The 19,651-nt window shown below is 36.8% G+C and overlaps 1 protein-coding gene across 2 annotated transcripts in view; it reads right to left on the bottom strand.

Annotated features, from left to right (window-relative positions):
* LRP1 (LDL receptor protein 1) overlaps positions 1–19,651 on the bottom strand; it is a 531,524-nt gene that overhangs the window by 20,353 nt on the left and 491,520 nt on the right. For both annotated transcript variants that reach the window (XM_073957032.1, XM_073957033.1), the window contains exons 3-8: positions 18,538–18,663; positions 18,194–18,313; positions 11,315–11,557; positions 7,217–7,471; positions 6,558–6,717; positions 1,680–1,896 (exon numbers count right to left, since the gene is read on the bottom strand). In XM_073957032.1, the coding sequence (XP_073813133.1) occupies positions 1,680–1,896; positions 6,558–6,717; positions 7,217–7,471; positions 11,315–11,557; positions 18,194–18,313; positions 18,538–18,663 (1,121 nt within the window). The remainder of the gene's footprint in view (positions 1–1,679; positions 1,897–6,557; positions 6,718–7,216; positions 7,472–11,314; positions 11,558–18,193; positions 18,314–18,537; positions 18,664–19,651) is intronic.

The following is a 19,651-nucleotide window of genomic DNA, read 5'->3' as shown; positions in this document are numbered from 1 at the left end:
CTGTGCGTGCAACATCGCCGCGTGATAGAGGCATTGTTGGTCATTTCTTCCACCAACTAGCATTTGATATTGCATGAACACATGGCCGCAAAAATTGTTTTTTCTCGTTAGGTCCAGCAAAATTGGGCAATCGCTCAAAAAAGGCTTTTGTGGATACGTGAAAAGAAATTGTGAATAAAAATAAAAGCAAATGGTCGCCAGTTTCTTCGCTAAAACTGACCATGTGGCGAATATACGGCATGAAAATGTAGGACGGTTAATTCAGAGTGGTACACTACAATTTGTCTGCCTGAAGTCTGCTGAGAAATTCGAAAAACGAACAAGAGAAGACGAATCATTTTGCATAATGACAATGCGAGCTCTCACACACCAATTCAATCCATCGGCTTTTTGACCGGACAAAACGTGGAATTGATGGGTCATCTGCCGTACAGCCCTGACTTGGCACCGAGTGACTTCATTTGGTTCCCGCACTTCAAGAAAAAAGGCGTGGTCAACGATTTTCGTCACCAGAAAATGCAGTTGAAGCGTTCAAAAAGCCATGTTTGCAGGTGTCTCAATCGGAATGGAAAAAGTGCTTCAAAAATGGTTTAAGGTGATGAAAAAGTGTATAAATCATGCAGATAGTTATCATGCAGCCCTCGTATAAGCGAATTTCTTCAACATCAGTCTCATCAGAAGATCAGACAATTATTTATTTTACGTATAGCAAGAAAAAGCATATGATCGCGGTCCCGATAATGAAATTAACATTATTCCAGGTGATTTTAATATTAAAATTGTTAAGGTTAACCTCTTGGTAAATCTTTGAATGTCCGTAACAAATGTGGGCACATTTCCGCTATACTTAATCCAACATAGATGCCAGTAATGTTACTGATTAAATTCCTCAAACTTCTTTTACTCATTAAATTGCATTCGCTGAATAGTCAGAATTCCCCATTAAAGGCGCCCACGTCTAGTTGTGGCAAATTATTTATTTTTGTTTGGTATCTTTTACCAACAATGTATGCAATAAAATTTCCTTCCGAACATTTTGATATTTTTACCCTTATAAGAGGATATATTTAAATATCATTCTCAGCCAAAGATCTTCCTTGTGCTACTGGATTTTCTGCAATTCAACTGTGTATAATAAAAATCAGTTTTAATTACACTCGGCGTTAATTAAAATTTATACGATTTAATGCTGCGTTATGCACTCGGCATTGACAAAAATAAATTACCAAAAAATCGACCATAAGCTGCGATTCATAGGCAAAGTTGAATGGTGGTTTGCAGATAGAAACAAAAAAATACGACCACTCTTCCAACGCGTACATATTCCAACATTCAAGGTATTATTGGTAACTAACAGAAACAAGAAAAAAATGTTAAAATCAAAGCCAAGGATTTCACTGGACAGAATGAAAAAAGAATCTTTGCATTTTCATCATCACGCTGCTATATAACCACTGCCACCGCACCACAATTCAACAACTATTAACGAGCTGCTTACTGTAGCTGCACGAACTGCTCTTACAATAACTTTCACAGTTATATGTACTTTGTTTACGACTACATACATACACAGCAGGCATGTCTGTATTTACTTTCAATGGCTCATCACAGATTCATTTGACTGAATCAAAGCCTCAAACTGCAACACTGGAACAAATGCATGATGGAATACTACTTACATCGGATGCTTTTTTCATGGCCCATCGATTGCGTCCATCGTAATCGACTCTCTCAATGAAATCCTTATAGACATCCAGCCAATAGACATGCTCGTTGGCCAAATCCAGTGTCAGTTTACTGGGATAGTAAATCTGTGTGGTCACTAGCTGTGTTCGATTCGTACCATCGAGATTTGCACGTGATAGACTGGAACTCCATTCGGTAAAGAATATGAAACTGTAAAGAGATGATGATATTCGATAGATGGATAGTCAGATGATGTTGATGAAATAAGGAAAAGAAAATAAGAAATGATTAAAATTAAAAAAAAATTTCCATAAATAATTTGCAAACGCCAATCATGTATGTAAACAATCTGCATTGGCGGTGTCATAAGATGCGCAATGTTTGGTTGTCTTTGCAATTTGATGGTGTAATAAGTTTGGAGTACAGTCGGACTTCTCGATGACGTTGTAGGTCAATTCTTTATAAAGATACCATTTTGTGTACGAACCCACATTTGTACTTTTAAAAATTATTTTTTATAGATATGATTGCTTGAGTGGAGAATTCCCCCATTGGCTCAACTTCATTTAGATATTATATATAAATGAATTTTTATTAAAACCCATTAACGTAAAAGTATCGTCGGCATTCCTTTTTCGCTCGCATCATTGGTCATTAAGCTCGTTTCTAACGAAAAATTAATTAAAAAAGTAAATAAATGTGTTGTCCACATATTTTTGAGGAAATATGGAGTTTTCATAGATTGAGGGACATTCCAATATTGTAAGAAATGGGTGTCATCATTGTGCAATTGTATGTTATTTATTTTATATTCGAAATATTTATTACAATTAAAAATTATAATAAAAAAATAAAAAAAGCACTAGCAACTAGGGCTATCGGCCTACAATTGTATGTGTGTATGAGAAGTAAAGAGAATTTTCTATGCCACCAGTTAATAGTGTAAAAAAGTCCACTGGCATTTCCTTTATCATGGCATGTTAGAAACTCCTCCCTCGCCAATATATGTATGTACTGTAAGTAATATAATTAAGGGCAGTTCTGCTACTGGAGGTAGGTTAATAAATATTGATTAAAATTGGGAAAAAAATACTAATAGTTGTTGTGTAGCTATCTGGAAATTGCCCTAGATTTAACTCCGTAATTAAAAAAAAAAAAAAATATGGTGCGCATTGTCTATGACAAAGAATTTTTCGGTGGTCGTTATTGGTACTCGAGCGTAGTTCTTGCTATTCTTTGCCATTGCGCTTCCACTTTATTGGGACAAGAAGTGCCGTCTTCCAGCAGGTGGCAAAAAGAGCGGAGTTTGCTGTGTAATCCATTGTGTTTGCAGCTTCTCGATATCCAGCTCTAGCCTTGTGATAGATCGCACTTTTGCTGTAAGTTTAAGACAGGCGAGTATCTAGGCTGTTACAAGGAAATGGTCCGAATCGATGTTTGAACCTCGAAACGATCGAACATCGAACACACTAGAAGAGTGTCTTCCGTCTATCGAACAGATTTTAACTACATATTCTGATCACGAAAATCGTTGACCACGTCTTTGGGTTCCATGGGTTCCATGTCAGGGGCCGGTCAAAAACAGGTGGTTTGAACCGATGTGTGAGAGCTCGCATTGTCAAGGTGCAAAATGATTCGTCTTCACTATAAATGTGCGCACGATAACTCTCGAAGGGAGTAACCGAGTTGGTCATAACTTTGCATATAGTAATATTACTACCAGGCATGGATGGGGTTCGAATATAGACTATATTGGTCAACTGATTCGGGTACCTTCAACACAAAATTCGGAAAATGTGAAGTTTAAGAGCACCTCTCAGATCGTAGTGAAATTTTCTTCAGCAGGTTGTCCTTGCGGCCACCTTTCCGACGGTAAAATTTTTTCGGGGGCAAGTCCATACATCCTGGGATAATGGCATAAAAGCTCAAGAAACCTTGACGGTACTAACTAAAATGGCAAATCCGCAAGATAACAGTCGCTGGAAGTCTCTGATTGGTCCCCACAATATCAACCTAATTTCACAACAAAACAATTTACGATCAAATACGATGAATGGTAGTACGAGTAGTTGTGTGTGGGGAAAAGGACGTGTCTTGGTATCAAGTTAAAAATTCGCGCGAATTTTGGAAACTCGAAGTACCGTTATGGGTGGTCTATACCTAAAAGTGGACCAATCCGGACGATTTTTGGGGAAAATTATCTTCTGGTCACAACGAAATTTTTAATACTGTTAGAGCATATATGCAATTTGAGGTGGCGACCAGATTATATTTTGAGGGTTAAATGAACCACAACTTTCGTGTGAAAATTGTGAAAATTTTTAACATACAGCTTATATCTTTATTCCTGGAAGAGACATTCCGGGTAAGTAAGCTATAATTGGAAGAGGAACGCTTGACCGTTCTATTGACGTCAATTGTGTTGGTGTACATGATAAGATAACATAGTTACAGCCTAATATACCCAGTTATTTGTTTGTAGTGTAATCATAAACAAGATAGAGGCCGCAATTATAGCTCAATAATCACGAAATTTTACACAAGGTAAGAGTTTAGGTCGAAGAAGAGACCTACAATTTTGGATGATGATCTAATATTATTTAGCGGGTAATTTGTATGAAAAATAAAAAAATATTATTGGTCTATATTTTATTTCCTGGAGGGCATATGCCGGCAATGTAGCCTACATTTTCCCATTCCCAGTTTTTGCGTTATTGCAAATTACATTGTGCCCTAGCGTATTAATTGTCCCATTGGATTATTATACATACATTGCAGCATAGGTCGCTTTGCCACCTTTTTTCAAAACGATTTTCCAGCCAGGCAACATCACATTTTCAACGGTGGCAAAATACTCGTACCCTTCAGTAATGTTGGCGACATTTTTTTATTATTTCTTCTCTACAAGTGCTGTCTTAGGACACGCCGTTCGGACTCGGAGATAATATGTGTGTCCCATATTATTGAGCGAATATGAATAGGGGTATACTCACTCAAAGTTATAAGAGAAGTCTCCCTTTTCCCTTCTGGGATGTTTGTGAAACAATTATTATATTATTATTTAAGCTTGGTGTGATACGGTACGAGAATCCACAAAGTTATTTCTCAAAATAAGTTTATGGTCGGCCCCGTCCGACTATAGCCTTGGCATACTTGTTTTCAAAGGTACTATCTTTTTCCGGAGTAAGTCAATACTTCCTGAGATTATGTTCCAAGCACCAAAGCCCTCCCGGCACATACTGAAATGGCTATTGTGCAAGATAACTCTAAAACTTTTTCAAAAATTTCTTTCAAGCATAGTTTAACGTAATTTAATATTTGGAGTCCTTTGTGAAGAAGTTTGGTTACTAAAAATGTTTGGTATATGTCAATGATTTGGTATAGCCCCACATTACGGTACATACAGATTTTAAAGCAAACTCGTGATATAAAATCAATAAATTTTATATACGGCATAATTATTGTCTTTGGTTTGGTTTTTTTTGTCAGTGGCTGAGGGTATATCGCCTTCAGTATAGCTGACTGATACTTTCTAACTTATTTTTGAGTACACTGCGTTGATTGGGTCTGTCAGTGGAATAATTAGGCTCACTGTTTATGACACCTATCCCATAACCCAGATAGCATTTAGAAGACTGTTTTTTCAAAAATCACATTGAGGAGTCTTTTTAGAGTCCTTTTGGTGATCAAAAATTGATTAAGTCGCTTGTATGATCAGAAAGGGACTCGAAAGTGACTCCCTGTAATGATTAAAAAGAGTTCAATTTAAAATACAACAACAAATGTGTAGCAATCACAAATAAATCATTGAGGTGTTTAAAATGTGACAATTTTTTGTTATTTATTGTCACATTTTGATCATCTGGAAGATTGAAAAATGCTTAATCAAAAAAGGGTCATACAGGTGTTTGAAAAGTGATTATAATTATGTATACTCTGATCATATTTTGAACAGTTAGGTGATTAAAAACTGATTGCTTTGTTTTATTTTTATTTGGTTGTAAATAAAAAAATAAAATTCTCATATACACTTTCTACAAAATTTTGATATAAATGTAACGTATAATATTAAAGGTACAGACAAACACAACCCAACAGGTTTTGCCAAGTGAAATGAAGAAGCAGTATACTAACCACCAAGCAACATAAAGGATAATTAAAAGACATAACAAAGCAGAAAAGACTATAAAACAAAGGAAAGAAACAAAGAAGAATAAAAAGAAAATTTTTTAATTTATTTCGTCTAACAAAAAGACTCATAAATGACTCCCTAAAGACTAATAAATGATTATAAACATGACTCTAAAAAGACTCGAAAAAGGGTCCGAAATTAATCAACAAAACACCAATAAATGATTGAAATACGACTCGAAAAAGACTCATTTGTGATTTGTTTAGAAGAGTCGCCTGAGGTTATGTTTTCCTACCGACAAAGGAGTCATTTATGATCAGAAAATGAGCTCATATTCTAGCTTTTTAATCGTGCAGTCGGATCAAAAAAGACTCGAATTTGATTAAAATTTTCAAAAAATGCTGACTGGGAAACGCCTAGAAATAACCGCTGGAAACTTCCAACACTGCTTTTGCTACTATTATTTACATGAGAAATTAGGGAACTGTTCCTAGTACATTACTCTTGTTATTGTTTTTTGTACAGTCATAGAACTCTCGTTAGACAAAGGTCACTCCCTATACAAAACTGATTATACCCTTTTTGTTAATGGTTTTATCGAAAGAGTTGTTGTACATCGTAAGTATTTTTTGCTTCTAAAAGGTCACCTTTTTCTCTGTGATCTTCATATATATAAATTTACCAAACTTATTACACCACCTTTAAAACGTTATTACCGTTCGTTGTTGAGCGAACTTACCCCTTTGTTGGATCCAATGCCATTGATGACAGATTCTGAACATCCTTCAGTATAATGCTGCAATACTCCATTGTATTTGTGCACATAAATATATAACTGGGCTCATTACCCAAAATATACCAATTGCCAGTTATCCAATCGAGACGTAATTTATAGATGGCTGCAAAAATATAACGAAAAAAAAGAAAATACAAATACACTAACAACAATGACAGACAGAATGTTCCGAGTGATGTTGATGATGACGATGATGCTGTTGCTACTGATGATGATGAGATGAAATTAATTCAGCATGGACAGCATGAAGGATAACAAATAACAATGTCTCATTGTTATAAGCCACGTTCACAAACACACGTCCGCAAGTCGGACATGCATACAATGCATTGGAAAATCCAGCAACAAAAACGAGTTCATTGCGGCTAATATTGCTGGACATGGCTTAAAGAGCACATCGATAATAAAAATCGAAACGGACATAAAGACAATCATTGCAAATGACCATGTCCTTTTCATACAAATGAGTTTAAACTCTGGTTAAATATATGTGTCATTCATGATGGGATTTGAAGCGATGATTTTTTTTTTGCTTTTGAAATCTGAATGTGTTTTCTTTTGTTATTTCTAATGATTGTTGGCATTCAGCCGTACGTACTTACCATGTGTACTTGTAATTATTTCCGGCAACGGCAGCGTCCATGTTACATTCATATCATCGATTCGATAGCATTTCATTTCAGTTGTTGCCCATACACTGGATTGTGCGGTACATAGAGTTCTATTACGATGCCAAATCTCAATGGCTGAGACATCGAGAGCATTGACTAGAGCTAATGTGCTGCCATTATTGGGATTGATGCGACGTACATCCGTTTGAGTGCTAAAAATTAATGAGGCAGGTTCATCTTTTGGAACTGTAAAGAAGGAGAATGGGAAGTGGATTTTGTAAGCGCATATCTATGTAATTTATTAAGCATTTTATTACAAGTTTTTTAAAGCTATTATTATTTGAAAGAGTTTAAAGCTAACAAATTAACATTGTGAATAATGTTAATTTTGTAGTTTACCAGATTTGGCTAGACAAAAAATTTCGTATTGGTGGGTGATTGCAGTCGTTGTAACAGCATATGAATTGTTTTTAAGTTAATTTTTCTGGTTAATCTGGCTATAGGTCTAGAAATGTGGCTGCTTCGAAGGGTTGTAACCGTAAAGATTTTAGAGTTAGTTGAGTAGTTTGTCCGGGCAGTTGAAAAGGTTCAGTGTGAAGGGCGGGCCTGTGCCGCATGCTGGGCAGATGTTTCGCACGGTGCTATCAATCCGTGTCCTATAGGAATTTGGACGGCTGTACTATCACGAACTAGACAAAACTACTCTGGTTTTTAGTGGCAGCTGATGTTTATGGCATCTGAAACTGCACCTTTGTAAATGCTATTCAAACCTGGTTGATAGGTTTGCTGATTTAGGAGTTCTATCTTATAACGTTAGACTCTCTCTCTCTCTCTTGCTGTCTAAATCATGAAGATCACCCCTGACTTGCCACCACTACCATACAATGATTACGATGGTTCACAAGGCAACACCCGAGCAAGTACTGCAACGCAAGCATGTCATTGTGTTGCTATACTGGAAGAATATTTGTCTACTCATTTATGGTCCACTGAAGACATTAGGAAGCACCCTGTAGCAGTTCTGACAGGTTTGAATATTTTGCCATCGCGTTGCACTTACATTTGCGGACTGCACTGGCGCCGCATAGCTTACCACAGACCGACCTATTGCGTTATATCTGGTCACCCATACGGACTTCAGGACCTTGCTCCTACATCTCAGCGTGCCGCAGATAGTTTTGGCATGCGCGGACGAATTGAACATTATGTCGAAAGTGATCCCTAGAATCTTGGGATAGTTAGAGGTCTAATTTCTGCTACCACCAACCATCTCAGTGCTCACCTCTGCACTCCATCTGGTGAAAAGATTCAGCGTAGATGTAGTGGCTAAAATTGGCATATTTCTCGCGTGGAAAAAGGCGATAAAATCAGTCAAATAGTTGTTGTCTTTTACAAATGACATCAGGTAAGGTACCTGACGCTTTGATCGTAAAATCATCCGCCCTGGGGAACTCCGTGTTTCACACTACGGGGCTTGGACTTCTTGTTCCTGAATTCCACATACGACTGGTGTCTACATATATAATTGATTATCCAACGTTTCAAGACTGGCCGGAAGGTTGTCTGCTCAATTTCCTCAAACAACATGTATCAAAGGATTGTAATAAGTCGAGCGCTAACAACAACGTCCTATCACACGGCTTGTTCTGGTTGAGTCCTCGACTAATATGTGTGGAGATTGTGTGCAGCGCTATTGTCGTACTGTGCTGCTTATGGAAACCATGTTAATGATCGGCAACTGGCTTGCTACTTCTGACGCTGGGGAGGAGTAATTCCTCAAGAGTCCTTGCTGCAGGCGACAAACCCGAATCGCGCTATCACCTTTGCTGGCATTCTTACCTGGCTTCAGTAGCGGGAGCATCCACCCCATTTTCAGACTTCGGGAACGATGTGGTGAGATACTCGACTCCCGGCTCATCCAGCTGTTTCCACACTACCATGGAGATTCCACCAGGGACCAATGCTTTGGATGATTTAGCGCTCCTGTTGACATTCGCAACGTCATCCATTGTGAATTGTGGTGGTTCCACGTCGGTAGGAAGAGTTTTAATGCGACGCCTTGCCACACCCGGGGTGCTCGACAAACTGTCGATTAAAATAACGTAAGCGTCGTCAAACGGGACTGAAGTCCTGTCCTCCTTCTTTCCAGGGTTAGAAAGTGCCTTAAACCTTGTCCACATTTCACTTATTACGGCTCCAATGTTGCAATTCTTCACATGTTCCGCTTATGCTCACCAACCAACCTGTTAACTTCCAGTGTCCGTTGATTTGCCAATCCCGTCGAATCTGCTGGGAAATTGTTCTCATTTCGGGTATTCTGCTGCAGCAGTGATTATGTCTCGAAACGTCCAGTCTGCTTTCCGAACATCAGAAGGGTTGGGCAGATCTCTGAACCGGTGATTACTAAACAGCCAAATCTGCTGGGAAATTGTGCCTCACTTCGGTTATTCTACCAGCAGGTAAATAGCGATTGGCTGCAGCTGTGATTATGTTTCTGCTACCCGAAAATCAGAAGGGTTGGGCAGATCTTTGAATCGGTGATTAGTGAACTCTCTGAAACTCGCCCTAGTAGCTTTCCAATGATTGACGCAAGAGAATCGATCCTAGGTGATGTCAATTGTCAGACCAGGTGATACGATGATTATATCTGGCGAACTGTGACACTTTCCGCTAATTCTGGTAGGGCATGCTCATTGACTGCGCAAAACGTGGAGCTATCAATCTAAGCCTACACTACTACCCTCTGGATAATGCCGAGGACTTACCCCCAGTTTTTGTAAAAATTTTTATTCTTCTCACACGAATTGTCAAATTTTGTAGATCGATTTACTCGCTTTAGTGTAAATGTAAATGAGGAATCCTTAATGATATATGGAACGGGTATACGAAAAATTAGATGTGTATGTCATCTGGGGGCTGAGCTATGAATGCCTAAATTATTACGAATATAGACGAACGAACAAAAATAAGTTACAAAAACTGGGGGTTAATGCCATAACTCATGATGAACTTTAAAGTCCCCCAAGACCAGTCGGTTATGATCTTCCAAAAGCGGACTTATGTTGGTCCTATAACCTAGAGTGCAGATATTTAACTAAAAACAAGATATAGGGGAACACGACATAACCAAAATGACGTAAACGTTTGTTTGTCACTAATTTTATCATCGTATTATTACATATATGTATATCATTTTATATTATATATAACTTTATTTAATATATCATAAAAATTAAAAGTGGTTTGTGCGGGACCTTTTTCAATATTTAAATGGAATGAACGTTATTTTAAAAGGTCATTCATTAATTTTTGAGAAAACAAAATTTTTTCATTTCATAGTATTTTTTCCAAAAAAAAAAATCAAAGTGGTTTGTGCGAAACCTTTTTTATAATAAAATTGAATAAATGTTGTTTTAGGTATTAATAGGCAAAAGTTCATTCATTCTCACTACAGGAAATAATTTTTGAGAAAAAATGCCAAAAAGTCATAACACTAAAGTACATATTCCTGCACGGGTCGTTCGAGCCATACTTATGCGAGCTAGGTCTGTATTGAACAGACTAATGATGAAGTTTGAGCATGGTGGATGCGGATGTGACAAACCGAGTACATTTATATTTATGTTCACTGAGGTGTTCCTCGTGTCGTGTGGTTCCGAGTAAATCCGTTATGGAAGAACTCGCCGCTGTGGGATTACGCAGATAGCTGTGGTTTATATAAGCCGTAGAATGCAACACTCGGGATTTTGGAGCAATTCGCTGTCGGAAGTACATAGTGTGTGCTTCATCTCTGCAGTCCATGTGGTGAACAATGCGGCTGTTGACATAGTTTCAGATATTTTCATATTCCTCGCGTGGAAGAACTCAAAAACGGTTTGTCGTTGGTGTTCTTTGTTTCATTCGTTCCAGCTGTTTTCTTTTTTAATATCTTATCAATAAAAAACTTCATTCTTAATACACTTTATAACAAAAAATCGACGATGTGTAGCTAAAATCCAAAAATAATAAACAGTTTGCAACATAACAACAATAATACAAAATACAAAAATTACACATACATACGAGTATGTAGCTATAAACGGAACTTACCATTAATAGCATAACAACGATTTTTTTGCTTGCTGTATCCCGGTGCACAGGAACATTCATAGGAGCCGGGTGTATTATGACACTGCTGATCGCATATACCCTCAATGGTGCATTCATCGAAGTCCATACATTGCGTTTCATTGACAGGCATTTGTCCTGGTGCACAATAACATGTTGGGCCCTGGGGTGTCAACTTGCAGTTGAATGAACATTTTAAGGTACTGCATTCGGCATCTTGTTTATCTGTGGATGGATGATGAAGGATTGTGAATGTTGGGTAAAAGTACATAGAAAAGAAGAGTTCATAACAACAGCAAAAGTTGCTGTGATATAAAAACAAATGTGGATAAACAACAAACAAACACAATTAATGATACACACACATACACATATATGTAATAAAATAACAATTTTAACGGAAACAAAGTTATAGTGTTCATGATACAGAAACATATTCTGCTAAAAGCAATCATGTCCGGTAGCACAATACAAAATATTTGTTGATAATCTTTGTTGTTGTTTTTTTTCTGGAAGTGAGAAACGAGATAAAGTTGTTAGGATATGGAAGAATGTTACTACTAGTTTTCAAAATTCTAATTTGTGGAGCTTTTCGTAATTCAATAGACGCTATGAAGAGCCAAAATGCTAAACTTCATTTCTGTCAATTGTATGTGCCACGAAATTAGCCAAATGCAACGTTTTTTTATTAGCTTGGTTAAGCCGAGAAGGTCAAGATTGGAATTTGGAGTAATATCGAAGTACGGCATTCTGCATAGATGTCAATGCTCTTCGAGCGCCCTTTAAAAATATGTGACGAATTGATATAACGGCCCAAAATAATTATGGGCGTTTAGAATGCAGTCATATCGTCCAATTTCACTTTGAGCGTTATAACATCCACCAAGGCCAAATTAAGTAGGGCACAATGTTTTATAAAAATACGTATTTTTGGGTTGACGGTCGTCTGCCAGGAGCTAAAGCTTTACCCTGGACAGATGCAAAGTTGGCCACGAGTATGAACTAAAAGACGATCATGCAAAATATATTAGAGATATGCTAGAAAGACAATTGGACAGATATTATAATTGACAATAAATTAATTATAATGCCTTAATTGGATAGCATAATTTCTAAAGCCCGACTATCCCAAAACTAAGCCTCCAAGGTGAAAGATCCGACAACGAAATGAGACTGAAAGAATTCTCTGCCAAAAATATTATTATATTTAGCAGCACCTCTTTCATCAGCTGCCTCGATATATAATCACTGAAGTTCTGTGTGCCAGGCAGATATGATTACAATCACATCACGCTGGCTTCTTAAAAAATGGATCTCAAGCAGATCAGAAAAGCCAAGATATGTCTGAAGTTAGTATCTTTGAAAGTTCATGAGCACACCATAATTCCTACCATTGTTTATATGGATTTATCTCACTTTGTTGCAACTTCATCAATGACACTGACGATTAAAAGGAAATAATTCTCATTCCACTGGTCACATAAGTAGGCTGATGACTTTTCCACTTTTTTCAAAAAAAAAAGTCCTGTAGCAGGAGTGAATCAACGTTTGCTAATAAATTTTAGCTACTCCGTTTATATTCCAGTTGAGGGGCGAAAGGAAAGTGCAAAATCATACATTAGAAACCTCATCTCCGAAGTGTATTCTTTAACTTCTTCTTTGAGCATTAAGTTCTACGTTGTGATGTAAAGCCACTAAGTAGAAATTATCACCAAAAAACTCGTTTCCTTCAACGCCTTTTTCCTACTTTTTCACATTAATATGATCACAGCTTCCGCTCAAATTATTATTTTAAGAAACACATTGGTGAATCGGGCTAAAAAATTTTATTTTACCGAAATGCGTTGAAAAGTTATAATATAGTACAACTGTTCGCGAGTTACAATACCCCATACCTGAGTTACAACATAAGTTAATTTTCTACAAAAGGGTCGATATACACTTTCATACGAACAAAATGTGCCTCATCGAAATAATGGTTTTAGATCCCAAGTATGTTTGGACGAAATCCGTTTCAGACCATTTGGAGTCTATTTGGCTTTCGTAATATTTTGTCAATTTTTTTTCTGTTAAAAAAAAATATTTTTTGATAGTTTTTAAATAAATAAGACATGTGTGAATAGGAAAACCTGACAAAAATATGAAATTATTCTCCGATGACTCTCGAACCGAACACTGCGTTGGCCTACACTTTGCATATCGTAATATTCCTTCGAATATTAGATGAAATTCGAAGATGACGCTTATAGGTCCACTCCTTGCGGTACCTCATATAATATCTCATAAACGGATCAACTGATTTGGTCCAAACTTTGGATCTCCAAATATGTTTTCCAAACTTACAGCCTGTTTCTGTATGTCGAAAGAAGAATGTGTGCGAAAGAAACACGACCAAACTCTTCTGTGTTTTTCAAATTTGTTTTTTGTTTTGAAGCAAATGCAAAGGTAAAATTATTTCGAAAACTAAAGTTTGGCGTGTTTCATTCGCACACATTCTTCTTTCGACATACAGAAACTGGCTGTTAGTTTATGTTCAAAAGAGAGCCCTATCGGTCCATTCCTTTGGGTACCACCCACACAAATAATCAACATTTTTGCTTAAGTGTGGTTAAGGGTCTGTTCGAGAATCCTTTGGAAATTTTTACCGAAGGTACTCCTAGTAGCCCTGTTTACAGCGATATGATGTTTATCGTGGGCAAGTCCATGTTTCCTGATATAAAGGTCCTATCGAAAGGAATGATTCCCAAAATAAGACACACTTCAGGAAATGGACTATGTCGGTCCATTCTTTTAGGCACCTTCCCCGGAAAACTTTTGAGATATTAACCTAATCCATATCTTTGCCTGCAGGTTCATACGCCCAAAATTCTGAAGACCCCTTAAATACATAAATACGTCTTTTGCGAAATAGGTGTTTCAATTCACTTGCTATACGTGTTTTTCCACTGGCTACCTTTTAGGGACGATTATTTAAAAGAATCACATTTATGTAGCAAAACTTTGAACTTGCGGCATCTCTCTGATCAACCAATTTGTGTAAACCTAACAAATCCTTTCGAAGAGTACCTGCTGTGCGGAAAAGCAAAACGTTGATTCATTGAAAGGACGGTTTGAAGAATAGATGTGCAAAGAGCTCCTCTACAGACTGCACTGGTTAATCCAGCATCAAACCACCTATTGTCAATACCATCCACACACCCACCCACGCGAAATGAAGGCGACTGTGTCTACTCCTACCTGTCGTTTGTAAATGCCAGTTAAGTTTAGTGAAGGAGTACTTGGTAAACACGCTTTATAAAGAGATGTGGAGCATGGACTTTGATGACAAGAGCTTTGAATATCAGACAGTGATCCTCACGAATGAATCTGTACAAATTAAATTGGCTGCGCTCAAATTAAAAAATGGGAAAGCTCAAATAATCACAGAAGATTAGAATGTGTTAATGATCTCTGGTTGCCGAATCCCCTCTGGGGATCAATTTGAATGATGGTTGCCGAAACAACAAGTATGAATACCGTTAAACGAACAGGCCTTGTAGTTCCACTGCAGCAAATATTCGAAGAGAAAGGTCACCCACTCAAGTACAACATCACGTGCTGGATCTCGTTCTTCGCGTTATCATGGAAGATGAGCTCCATGGGTCGACTGAATCACCAAACATGGTACTTTTTTTGTGCAGAATTTGATGAGCAAATTTGTTCCATTGAAAGCATGCTTCACCAAAAGTCACTTAAGCAGATCCCAAACATCTGCAATATACGTTGGAACTCTGGTGCCATTCTAGCTCTTCGTGTGTTTACCCTGATGCTAAAAAAAGGAGAGCTCGCCGCATTAGCGCCGGAGCACTATGACACGAAAACTGGGTTCCCGAATAACTACAACACGAACACCGCATGCTAGAACTACTGCAACACAAAAACTGAATTCGTGAAAAACTATAACACGAAGACAGGGTGCCCGAACATCTACAACAACAATGTTGAGTTTTGAAAATCTTCAATACGAACACCGAATCAACGAGATCCACAAACTACTATGACTCGAACGCCGATTTCTCTATCGTCTACATGGAATTATCGATTTCCCGAATGTCGAATCATCAAGTTGCCGATCATGTACAAATCACCCACATCCAAACATCGAATCATGGAGTTTCCGATCATGTGCGAATCCGAACATCGTCGAGTTTCCGATCATCTACAAATGGCCCATATTCGAGCATAGATTCATTGATTTTCCTTTCGTCTGCAATACCGAACATCATGCCTACATACGAATATCAAATCGTCGAGTTCCCGATAATCTACAAAACTGAACAACAGGACATGAAGTCCCAGATTATCTATAAATTGCTTATATCCCGACTCAGAATCATCGCCTACAACCGATTTTCGACATTCCGAGTCCCCCGATGGTTCCATCAGCCGCTTATTTTGCACAAAGCATCCAATTACCAAGCCTCAATCAAAGTTGTCGAGCCCTCAAAACGTTCAATATTCGATCCTACATATAGATAAACACAAATATAACTCCCCTGGAAAGAGAGATAACTACACAATTTTCAGAGTAATACGGATCATTTTAATTATAATTCAAGAATTCCATTTGTAATTCTAAACATTTCAATTGTAATTAGAAAATTCCATTTGTAATTCAAAAATTTAGTTTATAATTAGAATTATTCCATTTTAAATTCGAACTACATATGTAATTTGTTATTCGAATTTGTTCAATTTGTAATATCAATTTGTCCATTTGTAACTCGAATAATTCCATTCGAAATTCGAATCACTCAATTTGTAATTCGAATTATTCCAACTGAAATTCGAAACACATAAATACAACATTTTTGGTTGCATTTCTTTTATATTTGGTTTTTCGAATTACAAATAAAATGTTTCGAATAACAAATGGAATAATTAAAAATAGCAAAAATCGAATTACAAATGGAATAATTCGAATTACAACTGAAATGCTACGAACTACAAATGGAATTTTCGAACTACAATCGAAATGTTTCGAATAACAAATGGAATTTTTGAATTACAATTGAAATGTTACGAATTAAATCTAAAATAATTCGAATTACTTCTGAAAAGGTGTAATCTTTTCATTCCGTAAGGTTAAGTGTGTCCTTATGGTGACCCTGGACACAACTACACAAAAAGTGAGAAAATTGCTTTCAATCTTATATAAGAGTGTATGCATTGTATTATATAAGAGGGTATGTTAGTGCTATTTATAATCAAACAAGTTATCAAAGGCTATAGTCGGGTCGGGGCCGACTATATGATACCCTACACCACTACCCATGTGCATAAACTTTTCCCTGTCTGGCTTTTATACCATATGGCTTAGGGTGAACTGAACGAAAATAATTAATAGTTAATCTTACATTTGACTACTGTCGACAATTTACTTGTTACTGATTGAAAGCTTTGCTCGTCTTTTTGATTATCAGTTCACCTGTCTTTAATACAACAAACAGAAGTAGAGGTATTTTTCAATAAAAACTTCAAAATATAAGATAGCTTAGCGCCTTTTACAATAACTTTGATAAAATTAAAAAATTGAGATAACCGGATCTGTCCTCCATAAAAAAATTTTATTAACGTGTTCTTCATTACAGGAGCGTTTTCTGGCAAATATTTCAGAAGCACCTCAGATGTCTACATTAGCAATAACCAATTAGTAAGTTTACGTACCAATAAATAACCAATGTCGAATATACAGAAAAATCAAACAAAGTTTTTTTCTGAACCAAGACCGAGTAAACATCAAAAAGGATAATGAAAATGGGACAATATTGATTAGTTGCCAAAGAGAACCGTACCTAAAACCTTCTGTGCAATATTTTTGTAGAATATTTAGATGTTGAAAAATCTCATCTTGTGGTACTTCTGCTACGGTTCAAGAAATAAAGGACGAAAAGGATATGAAAGGAATTGAGTTGGAAGAATGAAATGTTCTACAAAAAGATTCGCCAATCGATTTGACTGAAGATTTGACGAAGCTACAGTAACGCCAAAGAGAGATATGAAGCTATTTTCCCAAGTATTATAGGAAACTTTTTCAGAAACTTGACCTATGGCGAAAAATTCCTTTTGGAAGGGCTTTCAGCTCCAAAAGGAATTTTCCACCCCCCAGACTTTTAGTTCCATTTTGTGTCACAGTGTTATCGCACCAAAATTCAGTATTACGCTCATGTAGAATGTTCCGATATTGGAGATTATATTAAATTGCAATAGAACTTTTTTAACGGTAGGAGAAAAGTGATAAAGCTTTTCATAACATTTTTCCATGCTCCACACGGCTATTTTTGATATTTGCAAAAAATTTAAAGAAGTCATAACCCTAATATACCCCCGTGTATTTTAAATCCAAATATTGAAGTAATATTCAACGCGGACTTCTATTTTAAGTGGAAATGGACAACATCACCACTTGTATCCTTCTTCTCATTTCCACTAAGACTGGCTGTCATTTCCATATACCAGCAGCAGCATTTTCAATTTTGTTCCATTGTTCCTTTTACCTTCGTACTTTCGATAAAACAAAAATCTCCAATACTGCCAAAGGACAATACATCCATTCTCTTAAGCAAATACGTGAAAGAATAAATAATACTTCCAATTTTTAACATATGGATAAACTTCGCGGTGTGGAAAATTTTCACATTTGTATTCAGCATTTTTCCAGTTTTATGGCACCATTGCCTCTAGGGATGGCGGGAAAAATATTGCATATTTTTCGAAGCAAATATGCAAAAGTATATTATTCGTATATTGTATGTCTGCATATGTATGTGTGTGCGCGAGTATAAAAACAAAAGAAAACTTGTATAAACATGCTATACATACCACATTTAAGTTCATCGTTATCACAATCCCAATTGCCATCACAGAATTTTGATATATCCAAACAAACGCCATTGCCACATTCTCTTTGATATGAAAGGCACTTTAAAGCATCCGAAGGACCTGAAAGAATATTAAAAAGAATATTAAAACAACAAGTCGCATCAGTCATTCAATCAGTCAGTCATTTACTCACATATTCCTCCACCAACACTAACCAGTGAGACGGACGGTCAGTCATCTGCCACTCGCGGTCACTGATTAGTCATGGTTCAAAGAATATGCATGTCTATGAGAGAGTATGAAATTCCAGCAACAACAACACAGCAGTGGTATTATGAACTTACAATTAATTTCATCGGATGTATCCGTTTGGCCACAATCAAATTCGCCATCGCATACCCAATTGTTGGGTATGCATTTATGGCTTGTCGTACATCGGAATTGTCCCTCATTGCACTTGGAGGCATTGGCTGTAAAAAAAGAACAAAAGAGCGACAATGGGAGGTTAGCAAATTAAATATTAGCAAACGGAAAAAGGATCAATATTGAAAAGGCAAAGGAATGTACATGTCTATGTCCGTCTGTTTCTCTGTTTATTTTAGCAAATAGCTAATATCCTTAATCTCTAATTATCTAATTGACTTTTAAATGTGTTTAGCAATAAAATGAAGGCAAGCATAGCAAAAGACAACAACATAAAAGTACAACAACGTTCCTTGTTGCTGCTGCTATTCAAGTCCAGACACAAGTACCTCCCCCATGCTGGCCATTTGCAATAAGCAGGCCCTTTAGTGGTAGTAGTAGTTGTAAGAACTTTTTAAGCGGAAACGGAAGCTAAACAAAATACCAACCAACGAAGGCAGATGACCGTAAAGGAAATAAAATTAAAAGAAGGAATAAAAATAAAATAGCACAGAACTCTCTACAATTTGCAAATGACTTTGAATGTGTTTTGTGTTTATGTATGCAAAATAGCAATTTAACAAACTGGTAGCTGGTAGAGGATACCCAACAGGATGAGGTTAAAACGTATTTTTCAGTTAAATTATTAGGATGGAACTGTTATGGAAATGTAAATATTTTACAGAAATATGATATGAGATTTTTTCTCACGACATAACCTAACCTAACTGTCGGCGTATAGTTTATGTATACCGCGGTTCATACTACCCTGATATTTTCCAACTACCCAGAATGGGTCAAATGGGCAATACTTTTCTGAGCACTGTTTGACCCACAATACGAATTTTTATACGCTCAGCATTTATGCTACCCTCATCCAAAATTTGACTTTCGTAATATTGTAACCGAACGTATTTCAAGTTCGAATATGGACTTTATCGGCCACTCCTTCGTGTTTAAGACCTCCCCTCGAATCGTTTTGATTTTAATTGTAACAACTTGTATTCAATGTGCCCATTGCGACGGTACAAGTTTTTCAGGAGCAAGTCCATATTT

This window comes from Musca autumnalis, unplaced genomic scaffold, assembly GCF_047663935.1.
Source record: "Musca autumnalis isolate F117 unplaced genomic scaffold, ASM4766393v1 scaffold_5, whole genome shotgun sequence".
Classification (NCBI taxonomy): Eukaryota; Metazoa; Arthropoda; class Insecta; order Diptera; family Muscidae; genus Musca; species Musca autumnalis.
The sequence above is the reverse complement of the archived record's forward strand: the minus strand, read 5'-3'. Positions and strand labels throughout refer to the sequence as shown.